We start from the raw sequence: 11,074 nt of genomic DNA on the forward strand, positions 1-11,074 counted from the left end.
AAGATAGGCAGAACATCCCCAAGAGCAACTTGCCGTTCGAGACTTTTACACTTGGAGACTGGTGCATTTCTCCAGCAAGGGTCAGATCCCTGAAGTCATGCTGATTTGAACAGGGACTTGGAACTCGATGGTGGAGCAACACGAAATTGTGATAGTTTTTGCGGGGTCTGTAGCTCTGGACAGTGCACACGACCAAAAGCGTGGTGCGCTCGCCACGACCAAACTCGCAATCGGAGTTTGTGCATCGCAATCGACCGTCGTTATAGATAGTAGCTACAATACATGTGTCAATTCAAGAAACTAAAAACCTTTTTAGCGAAAAACGCCTTCTCATTGGTCGAAATCGGCAGTGGCTAGTCTCCAGTAACTGCATTCCTCAAGCGCCATGATCAGCAGCGAGTCCAGCGACGACGAGCTCGCGACGCTGCACCAGGCGGCCGCGACTGCCGTCAAGCCCGTGCGCAAGGTCAAGAAGGTCAAGAAACCAGCAGCCGACGCTTCACCCGACGCCGCCGACGATGTTTCAGGCAAGAAACGCCCTGCAGAGGACACTTCCATGGACGCCGAAGAGGCCCAACGACTCAAACGAGAGGCCCGGAAGAAGCGCAAAGCCGAGGAAAAGCTGGTCCGGGAAGCGACCAAGCAGCAGCAGGAGAAGGACCAATTGGCCACTGAGCGGGCGGCCAAGGGACGCGCCTTCACGCTGAGTATGGCCATCCCCGGCTCGATTCTGGACAATGCGCAGACCAAGGAGCTCAAAACGTATTTGGCCGGCCAAGTGGCCCGCGCCGCCGTGATTTTCCAGGTGGATGAGATCGTCGTGTTCGACGACCAATTGGGCCGCAATGAGGGCACTGGGGCGCCCAAGAAGCGCGCGCACGACTGCCACGTCTTCATGGCGCGCATCCTGCAGTACTTGGAGACGCCGCAGTATCTGCGTCGTGCCTTGTTCCCCATGCACACGGACCTGAGCTGCGCCGGGCTGCTGAACCCGCTGGACACTCCGCACCACCTGCGCGCGCACGAGTGGAGCGTGTACCGCGAAGGGGTCGTGACGGACAGGCCGCTCAAGGACAAGGAAGGTTCGCACGTGTACGTGGGTCTCCAGCGCGAAGTTGTGGTGGACAAACGCATCACGCCTGGCATTCGGGTCACGGTCAAGATCGACGAGGCGTCCAAGGACTTTAAGAAGAAAAGTACGTGGTGGAGGCTGACGGGTGATTGTATCGGAGGCTAAGTTGTGTGTTGTTTGTGGTCGTGCAGTGGTGGGCAAGCTGGTGTCGTCTGCTGAGCCGCGTGAGCAGCTTGGTGTGTACTGGGGCTACACGAGCCGCTTCGCGACGTCGCTGAGCAACGTCTGGACCGACTGCCCGTTCCCTGGCGGCTACGACCTCAAGGTCGGCACGTCCGAGCGGGGTAGCGTGTCGGTCGACGACGCCGATTTCTCGCTGCCGAAGTTCCGTCACGCGCTGATTGTATTTGGTGGCGTGGCTGGTATCGAAGAGTGCGTTGATGCTGACGAGAAGGTGCCTGTAAGCGGCGAAGACTCCAACACGCTCTTCGACATGTGGGTCAACACTTGCCCCGAGCAGGGCAGTCGCACCATTCGTTCAGAGGAGGCGCTGCTGATCTCGCTCGCAGCTCTGCGGCCCCACGTCAACCGCAGCGGTCGAGCGCAATAGATCGGCAACCGCAGAGGTTTCCAGCGTTGATTAGCACAAATAAATACCAACACACACTGCATAGCAATACTGACTGATCCACTGAAAAGTTATCCGGCCGCGGGTCGCTTGGTGGACGGACACTTCTTATAGCAGTGGAACTTGCGCGTGCAGCGCGTTGTACGGTTCTTGCCGCAGCAGCACAGCTCCTTGCACACCGGGCAGCCGTTCTCGAAGATGCGGTCGCCATGCTCTTCGATCATCTTCTCGGCACACTTGGCGCAGAAGATGTGGGGGCACACGGGACACCGCACGTTCTTCTTCCGCAGGTTGCCGCAGCGATGGCACGAGGCTCGATGACGCATCATCATATCCGCGTAGTTACCGTTGCTGTCTAGATGAGGCTGCTGGAAGTTGTGACCCGGTGCCAGCGGTGCGCCGGTCGCCCCTAGCTCTAACGACGATGACGAAAGACTTGCCAGCGAGTTGAGTCCTTCGAGACCGGCATCCGAAGCCCCCATGTAGCCTTGATTGCCTCCTAGAGCAGTCCCTGAAGCTGCCATGTATCCGTACTCTGCACCTCCAAACGCCTGATTGGACTGCTGGTCACTGTGAAGATACGGCTGGTTCTGCGTGGATACAACGAGGTGGTCCTGTTGCTGCTGGTGGTGCTGAATGGGGTCGTAGTTCGACCACATAGGCGTCGACGAGCTGAAATTGCTCGTGGTATTGCTGCCAAACCCAGCGCTAGATGACCCCCAGGGGGATCCACTCACCGTGTCCGGTACCGACGCGGCCGAGTAAATGTAGGTCGCTTCATTAGGCGAAATGGGAGGTAGTTTGTTGTCGTTTGCCAAGCCGGTCGTCGGGTGAAAGTCACCAAGAGTGTGGCCTGGGACGTAAGTTGCAGCAAGCGCCTGCTCCAGGCGACCCACGATGCCCTGCGCCTCTTGTAGTGAGCTCGGAGTCCACGTGATACCGTTTACGGACTTGAGCGACGCAGGCAGCGCGCTCCACTCTCGCAGGCGAGGCAGCGCTCTGCTCAATGCACGCCGATCCTGCTCGCTCACTCGCACGTTCATCCCAGTACTGGTCATGAGAAGTTGACGCACGTAAGAGCACACCGCCGTCCAGAGCTGCACATTGGCGTCCACAGTCATCCATCCGCACGTCGCCTCGCTCCAATACTGCGCCAATGCCTCGTGCTGCAATTCCAGCATCACAACGCTGAGCTGCGCGTCCATCGCTGCGGTGCAGGCAAAAAAGCCATGGAACACCGAGCAGCTCTGTACGCCGCCAGCAAAGCGCGCGTACATCCAGCCAGCCGGTACAAGCAGCGTGCTGCCGGCACTCACCACACACTTGATGCACTTATCCACCCGTTCCGCCAAAAACGCAGTCGCGGAGTCCGGGTCACTTTTCCAGTCCCGAAAGGCGTCCAAATTCACCGGCGGGATCAGATACACCCAAAGCTCGCCCGCCGACACGGACAGCCACGTGCACTGGCCGCCAGGAGCTAACGCGAAGTCCAGATACGCGTTCCTCTCGAGGAAAACTCCAAATTTGTCGCCGTTCGCTGCATTTCCGCTGGATTTGTCCAAATCGCTCCAAGCCACTTGTGCAACTGCCACTGGAGCTGCGACCTGCGTCTGCATGGGCGTCTGCTGCAGCCTGAACTCTGCATTGGCCAGCTCCTCGTCCTGCTGGTTGCACTGCGCCTGCCACAGCGGCGAGGTGAGCTCCTGCCTGGTTTGAGTTGCAATGTCAGTGGCTCGCACCGGTCGGTTCTCGGCCAATACCTTGACAATGGAAGCTGCGTTGAGCGCCGGGAAAGGCTCGTCCAACGCCGCCGCGCGGTGGCTGTTGCCTGCGATGAGCACAGGCTCCTCGAGTGCGTGTTGCTGCAGGAAATGAGGCTGCACGTCCTGACACGGGACGAGGTGGACACCTGACCGAGCGAACACAGCGGAGCCCAGCAGGCGGCGGAAGCTGGCCGCGCTCTTCTTATGACGCACGGCAGCTGCGTAGCCGCCCAGATGGACAGGTAGCGGCGAGAAGGTCATCGCGTCCGCGTCGAATGGACCATTATTGGCATTCTGATCTGGATATCGTTCACAATTAATTGACAGTAGACAAAGTTAGAAATTAATTGCATCAGCGAGGGCGGTCCGAAGAGTGCCCCACCGTATGTGACATTGTGGTGACCGTGCGTCCTGCATCCTGCGCACGCGAACTGAGCCACCAGCAGCGCGTCCTGCTCGCTCAACTGCGCGCAGGCTCCGTGCAGCCAGCGGCCGCAGAAGTGGCACTCGACCAGGAAGGCGGGCGCGCGCGGGTCCACGTCGTGGCCGCACACGCCGCAGGTCATCGAGGGCGGCGGGAGCATCTCAAGCTTCGCGACGTATGCGGGAGGCTGCCGATCGCAAAGTGGTGGGCGCAAAAGCGCTCAACCCAGCGGCGCAGAGGGGGACGGGCAGCGTGTGTTACACGCGCTGATAACGACCGCGTAAATGCTCGCGATGATGGCAAGTCGGGTACAGGTGGCGGTCGTGTCGCGCCTTCCGCGCAGGATGTGTGTACGATACTGTATGCAAGCATGTAGCGGCTCGGCTTAGCAGAGAGCTTGGGTGCGCAGGCTTTGCCCGACGGCGCCTTGGGCCAAGTCTTGGCGGCCCTTTTCGACGCTGGTTCAACCGGGGCGATACCGTAAGCGTAGAGACTCGCCGGTTCGTAAGCCCCTCGAGGAATTAATCTATTCAAGTAGATTCGGCGCTTGTAAGTAGACACTTAGTAAGTACTTATCCGAAGATCCTTCCGGTAATTTAGGAAGAGGACAGCCCAAGGAGGAGGACAACCACAGCTTCCGACGTATTTGCTTTAAAGCAATGACATTCTCCGATTGAGTCCGCATACGATAGTCTAGTTTCGGAATGAGCAGGCTTCGGCCTCCTACAAGTACTGTCGTGACAAATAGGGCCGAATCTACTTGAATAGGTTAGTTCCTGTAAGTCTCTCTCTGGGGCTTACGAACTGGCGAAGTGAAGTTGGGCTAGGGGACAAGTGGCGAAAAGTATGAGAGAGAGCTTCATACGAGGTGCTGGTGGTGGCAAACTCTGGTGACGAAAGCCAAGAGTTTTGTACATGTACTGGACATACAGATGCACACTTTCCGACCGTGCTGTTGTCTGGGGTGTGGCGGTGAAGCCGCTGATTGTTGTCGGCATCGAGGCCTCGGACGGCTGGTTTCTTTCATGTCAATGCGACACGCTCGTGGTTTCGCTGATCGATGCCAACTCATCACCGATTGCAGGCCGCTGCCGGTGCAAACAACTTGGCAGCCGGACAAATAGGTGCAGGATGCCGCGAATGGGTCCGAACGAGGCCATGACATCTCGCACTGAGGCTGTAGGACATCGGCCTGCGTTGCTCGCTGCGAAGAAACGAGTTGCTATCACACAAATCGTTTCGCGGCGGCGTGATACCGGCTGGCGCGATGTGGACGCGCTCGCTTACGCGTTGCTGGGAATGGTGGTTGCAAACGATGTGGGATGGGGACGGTTGGCTGCCCCGCCGAAAACACGCGAAATTGAAGTGGCACCTTGGCTTGAGCAGATGGACAATCGGAGGGCGGACCGACTGAGAGACATCCGCCCGGGAAGACCACCACTTCGGTAGTCGATCTACGACGTCTTGGCACCTAACTGTACGGCGCTCAACTATTCTTTGTACTAGAATGAGCTAATACTGCGAACAATACGCATCCAGTGTGCGAAAAGCACTAGTCAAAATTACCCCTTCTAGGCATCTATCTAATCCTGGCAAGTCGTTGTGCTCGAAACGACCCAACGCTCGCCTCACTCCTCAACGCCGTCCAAGTCCCCACAGCAACTCCATCTCCTGCAGCAATCGACACCATGCTCGGTGGTGCTGGCAGTGGCCACCACCGCGTGTCGCCCGAGGTGACGCTCAAAAACCCGAATCCGGACGCCACGCTGACGCCCAAAATCCCCACCAACGTCGGGGCCAGCAAAAAAGTGCTCTCGTCCAACTCGGTCAACGGCTCCAATGCGCCCATGCGCAGGTTCCCGTTTCTAGGAATGCAGAAGCCCTTGACGCCGGCGCAGGCCGCTCTCCGCGAGGCTCGCATGCGCCTCGTGCTCGGACTACTCGACTCCAAGTGGTTCACGGTCATGATGCTCGTCGTGACGGTGTACGCGCTGTTCGGAGACGACATTCGCCTGTCGCTCTTCGCCATCTCCGCGGACAACGGCTTCTTCTCGCTGGCCACCATTTGCCTCGTGCTCTTCTCGTTCGAGTTCTTGGCGTCCTGCTACGCCAAGCCGGGCTACCTCTTCAGCTTCTACTTCCTGCTGGATCTCATCGCTACCTTCTCCGTGCTGCCCGACATCGGGTGGGCCTGGAGCCAGATCATCGGCACCAACACGAGCTCGTCCGCCATCAAGGCCAGCAAAGCCACCAGGGCCGGCAGCAAGGCCGGGCGAATCGTGCGCGTGGTGCGCGCCGTGCGTCTCTTTCGCGTCGTCAAGATCCTCAAGTGGAAGAACAGCAAAGAGCCCACCGAGGAGCTGCAGGAGAGCAAAGTGGGCAGCAAGATGGGCGAGGTGACGGTGCAGCGGGTTGTGATCCTCGTGCTGTTCCTCATCATGCTCTTGCCGGTCTTCGACGGAGGCTACACCCAGGTGGAGTACCGCTATCAAGACTACGGTCTACGCATCATCCACATGCTCGTGTCGTCAGGGATGATCAAGGGCTCCGTACTCGACTCCACCGAGTACGCACGTCTCCTCTTTGGCTACGTGCGCGACGCCGGGATGCTCGTGTTCATCCAAATGACCAACGTGACCAGCGACAAGCTGCTGGCGGACGTTACAGGGCTCCGGTTCCAAGCCTCGCCGGACGCGGTGCACAACTTGACCGTGAACCCGACCAACGGCTGGTCTGCGGACAACTTGCTGCCAACGTACTCGGCCGTGACCGACGCGTATCGAGACGTGGAAGTCAACATTGTGAAAACGTACGGCTGCTTCAACAAGGACTTCATCGCGATCGACTCGGCTGGCAGCTCCAGCGCGTGCGTGAGCATCGCCATCTTCGACATTGCGTCCACGAGCTCGTCCTCTGCGGCCTACAACATCCTCAAGACGTGCTTCATCATTATCGTCCTGGTGGCGGCGTCCACGTCCTTCATCCGTACGGCGCGCATTCTCGTGCTGGACCCCATCGAGCGCATGATGGACGTGGTGAAGAAGCTGGCGGACAACCCGCTGGCCAGTGTGCAGACGGCCGGTGACGATGCTCAAATCCTCAAGAACGCCAAGGAAGAGGGCTTCGAGACGGCGCTGCTGGAGCTCACACTGTCCAAGGTCGGGCGGCTCATGCAAGTGGGCTTCGGTGCGGCTGGTGCAGACATCATCGGCAAGAATATGGGCTCTGGCGATCTGGACCCCATGCTGCCGGGCAAGAAGATCACGGCCATCTACGGCTTCTGCGATATCCGGCAATTCACCGACACCACCGAGTGTCTGCAGGAAGAGGTCATGGTGTACGTGAACAAGCTGGGCGACATCATGCACTCGGGCACGCACCACTACTACGGAATGGCCAACAAGAACGTCGGAGACGCCTTCTTGCTGTCGTGGAAAATCTGCGACGGGGAACTTGCCTGCTTTTCGCGGTTTACAGACTCGCCGACCGAAGAGGACCGAGTGCAGGTGAACCAGTCCATCACGTGCCCGCCGAACGCTGGCACCGGCACGAAACTACGCCGCATCACGCCCACAGAGATGGCCGACAGCGCTCTCACGGCCTTCATCAAGTGTATGATTGACCTGGACAACGCCAACACGGACGGCCCGCTCACCGAGTACCTGACCAAGGAGGCTGTGGTCAAGCGGTTCGGCCCAGATTTCCGGATTAAAATGGGCTTTGGCATGCACGTGGGTTGGGCCGTCGAAGGCGCCATCGGCTCGCGCTTCAAGATCGACGCCACGTATATCTCGCCCCACGTCGAGATGGCCGACCGCCTCGAAGCTGGCTCAAAGATCTTCATGACGCCTATCAACATCTCCCATTGGCTTGCAGCGCTTATCTCGCCTGGAGCTCGGCGCTTCCTGCGCAAAATGGACCGCATGAGCATTCGAGGCGTTGATACGCCTATCACCGTGTACACGTTCGATGTGACCGTCATGAAGGTTGGCTTCGGTACCCCCAGGGTCGACCCAGCTACGGGGCTTCAGACCCCCGTTGACTTTGAAAACGACCCCGAGTACCTCGAGATTCGCGAAGGACTCGAGCCAGCGTTCCTCGAGGCGGCTGGTAGCGCCGTGGAGGCCTACCTTAGCGGAGACTGGCCCAAATCTCGGCACTACCTCGCCCACGCGCAGCAGATCCGACCACAAGATGGTCCTTGCAAGTACCTTATGGGCGTCCTCAAGTCCAACAACTTCGAGACGCCGCGAGACTGGAAAGGATATCGCTACGTTGCAGGCTACTAAACGAAGCAGGCAAAGCATGAAATGGTAAAAGAGTTATTCAGTCAACATCAATGCTCGTCTTCCTCCTACATGTACCTTCAGCAAAAACATCTATCTACATAGGTAGCTGTAGCAAGACGACAAGCGTACATACAAACGAGCCAAACCCGCTGCCCTCGCGACCAGGCTGCAGGGAAGCGTTGGACCATGTAGTTCTTCATGCAAAGTGGCAACGTTCAGCGTGCTCACAACAAAGTTTAGATCATAAACGCGTCCTCCATCGCGGGCGTCGAAGTTTCCTCGACGAAGCTCATCAAGCCCGGGTTCTCCGTGGAGTCGTCACTATCGGCCGGAGCAGTAGTGTAAGCAGCAGTGGTCGGAGCCTCCGTGACGGCGTACGCAAGCGTAGCTGTCGATGGGTCCTCGCTGTAAGTAGTTGCGGTTGTCGGAGCGTTGATGGTAGCCAGAGCTGAGTTGATGGTAGACGTAGCTACGGTCGTCGGGGTATCGGTGTACTGCTGGTACGGCGACTCGGTCTCCTCTTGGTTGTCCTCAACGGACTGGCCATCGTCGCTGGCCTCAGTCACAGAGCCCGCCGTGCTGTAGCTGCCCTGGTACGGATCCAGAGTGGGGTACCCAGCCTCTCCGACGTCGCCGACCTCGCCCCCGTAGCCGCTCTTGTCGCCGGACGTGGCGGGGTACTGGACCTCATCGTCCGCGTGGCTGTAGCTGCCCTGGTACGGATCCAGAGTGGGGTACTCAGCCTCGCCGACGTCGCCGACCTCACCTCCGTAGCCGCTCTTGTCGCCGGACGTGGCGGGGTACTGGACCTCATCATCCGCGTGGCTGTAGCTGCTGCCGCGCAAGTAATTGGACGGGTACTTGTCTCCCGTGCTGCCATCTACAGCCTCGTAGGAGTGATCGCTCGAAGACGCGTCCGACGAGCACGGGGTGTCCACGGAGCCGCTGGCAGCACTGCCCTCGTATCCCTGCTTGCTGCCATCTACAGCCTCGTAGGAGTGATTGCTCGAAGACGCGTCCGACGAGCACGGGGTGTCCACGGAGCCGCTGGCAGCACTGCCCTCGTATCCCTGCTTGCTGCCATCGTAGCTCTCCGAATCATCTTGTCCATACTTGGTTCCTTGGGGGTAGACACCGGCGTTGTCCTTCGATGAAGAGCACGGGGTATCGACCGAGTTACTGGCATCGTAGTCAGACTTGTCAGAGCCCTGGTGTCCGTAGTTTCCGTCGTCGACCGCCGAGGAAGGACACGGGGTTACCTGGTTGTTGCTACCATCGTAGTCAGCCTTGTCCGATCCCTGGTGTCCGTAGCTTCCAGCGTTGTCCGTCGAGGAAGGACACGGGGTTACCTGGTTGTTGCTACCATCGTAGTCAGCCTTGTCAGAGCCCTGGTGTCCGTAGTTTCCAGCGTTGTCCGTCGAGGAAGGACACGGGGTTACCTGGTTGTTGCTACCATCGTAGTCAGCCTTGTCCGATCCCTGGTGTCCGTAGCTTCCAGTGTTGTCCGTCGAGGAAGGACACGGGGTTACCTGGTTGTTGCTACCATCGTAGTCAGCCTTGTCCGATCCCTGATGTCCGTAGTTGCCATCATGCGTGTCATCAACGGATCCATCGTAGTTCTGGGGGTAGTCTCCTCCGTTCTGGCTGTGGTTATCGCCACCCTTGGGGTAGTCTCCCTGGTGAGTCTCCTCTCCTTGGTTGTACGTGTACGGAAGAGTCGGGCATGGGGTGTCCTCGGTCGTCGTGTAGTCCTTACCTCCCGTGTTGTATGGAAGCGTCGGGCACGGGGTGTCCTCGGTCGTCGTGTAGTCCTTGCCACCGGTGCTGTATGGAAGCGTCGGGCACGGGGTGCCTTCAGTCGTGTAGTCCTTACCTCCCGTGTTGTACGGAAGCGTCGGACACGGAGTGGCCTCAGTTGTCGTGTAGTCCTTGCCACCAGTGCTGTATGGAAGCGTCGGGCACGGGGTGCCTTCAGTCGTGTAGTCCTTGCCACCAGTGCTGTACGGAAGCGCCGGACACGGAGTGGCCTCGTCAACCTTGCCGTCGTCAACCTTAGTAGGGCACGGCGTTGATCCGTACGACTTGTCACCTCCGTAAGTAGCGGGGGTCTCGCTGTCGTCGGGGAACGTCACCTCGTCCTCCTTCGAGTACGTCTCCTCATCCTGCTCCGGGTAGGTCACTTCGACGTCGCCGTAACCGGAGGCGGACGTGGACGTGGAGGAAGCAGTCTGCTGGTAGGGCGTCTCGACCGCAACGTCACCGTACGGCTTCTCCGTGCTCTGGTAGGGCGCCTCCGTTACGCCACCGTACGACGTCTGCTCCGTGCTCTGGTACGACGCGTCACCGGACGGGTAGGCGCAGCCCCACGTGTCGTCCCTAACAACGACGCACTCGGCATCCTCGGGCGCGACGCACTCGCCGTCCTTGAACGAAGGGATGCCTTCGCGGCAGTTGTCCGAGGCCACCTCGCCCTTCAACGGACAGGCCGTTCCAGTCGGGGCGGCGCCTGCACCGATGCAGATGACCCCACGGGAGTCCGGGATCGAGTAGGTGGCGTCGCCGAGCACAGACACGGGGGTGTCCGCGGCAGCAAAGCCGAGAGAAAGCGCGGCCGCGACGACGACGCTGAAAGGCTTGAGAACGCGGACCATGGTGTCGTGGATTGGGGGGGGAGCTGGGAGGCTGCTGTACTCAAGTTGTTGAGTCGAAGAGGCAAATTGGGGAATGAGCTTTCGGTCGGAGCGACGAGCTGGTCGAGGGGAGGCCTTCATCTCCACGCGCAGTCCGGTACGCATGGAAATCTTCGACGCCGGACGATAGGGATGCCTCTGTGCCCCTTAATGCGCCGCCTGTCCTCAAGTCTAGACGTGACACACGGATTAACTCGATGCATGATCC

The 11,074-nt window shown here is 59.2% G+C and overlaps 4 protein-coding genes across 4 annotated transcripts; 2 read left to right on the forward strand and 2 right to left on the reverse strand.

Annotated features, from left to right (window-relative positions):
• Window positions 1-385: 385 nt before the first annotated feature.
• Window positions 386-1,682, forward strand: KRP23_11441 (putative methyltransferase C9orf114; the record flags this gene model as incomplete). The annotated part of the gene is made up of 2 exons (XM_067881987.1): window positions 386-1,196; window positions 1,264-1,682. The coding sequence occupies 2 exons, from the start codon at window positions 386-388 to the stop codon at window positions 1,680-1,682; spliced, it is 1,230 nt and encodes a 409-aa protein (XP_067740278.1).
• An 89-nt stretch (window positions 1,683-1,771) lies between these two features.
• KRP23_11442 (Lysine-specific demethylase 7B) lies at window positions 1,772-4,047 on the reverse strand (the record flags this gene model as incomplete). The annotated part of the gene is made up of 2 exons (XM_067881988.1): window positions 1,772-3,762; window positions 3,846-4,047. The coding sequence occupies 2 exons, from the start codon at window positions 4,045-4,047 to the stop codon at window positions 1,772-1,774; spliced, it is 2,193 nt and encodes a 730-aa protein (XP_067740279.1).
• A 1,528-nt stretch (window positions 4,048-5,575) lies between these two features.
• KRP23_11443 (uncharacterized protein) lies at window positions 5,576-8,176 on the forward strand (the record flags this gene model as incomplete). The annotated part of the gene is made up of 1 exon (XM_067881989.1): window positions 5,576-8,176. One exon carries the CDS (start codon window positions 5,576-5,578, stop codon window positions 8,174-8,176), a length of 2,601 nt encoding a protein of 866 aa, XP_067740280.1.
• A 236-nt stretch (window positions 8,177-8,412) lies between these two features.
• Window positions 8,413-10,827, reverse strand: KRP23_11444 (uncharacterized protein; the record flags this gene model as incomplete). The annotated part of the gene is made up of 1 exon (XM_067881991.1): window positions 8,413-10,827. The coding sequence occupies one exon, from the start codon at window positions 10,825-10,827 to the stop codon at window positions 8,413-8,415; it is 2,415 nt and encodes an 804-aa protein (XP_067740281.1).
• Window positions 10,828-11,074: the final 247 nt, after the last annotated feature.

The sequence above is a fragment of the Phytophthora ramorum genome, assembly GCF_020800215.1.
Source record: "Phytophthora ramorum isolate Pr-102 chromosome Unknown Phyram_PR-102_s0012, whole genome shotgun sequence".
NCBI lineage: Eukaryota > Oomycota > Peronosporomycetes > Peronosporales > Peronosporaceae > Phytophthora > Phytophthora ramorum.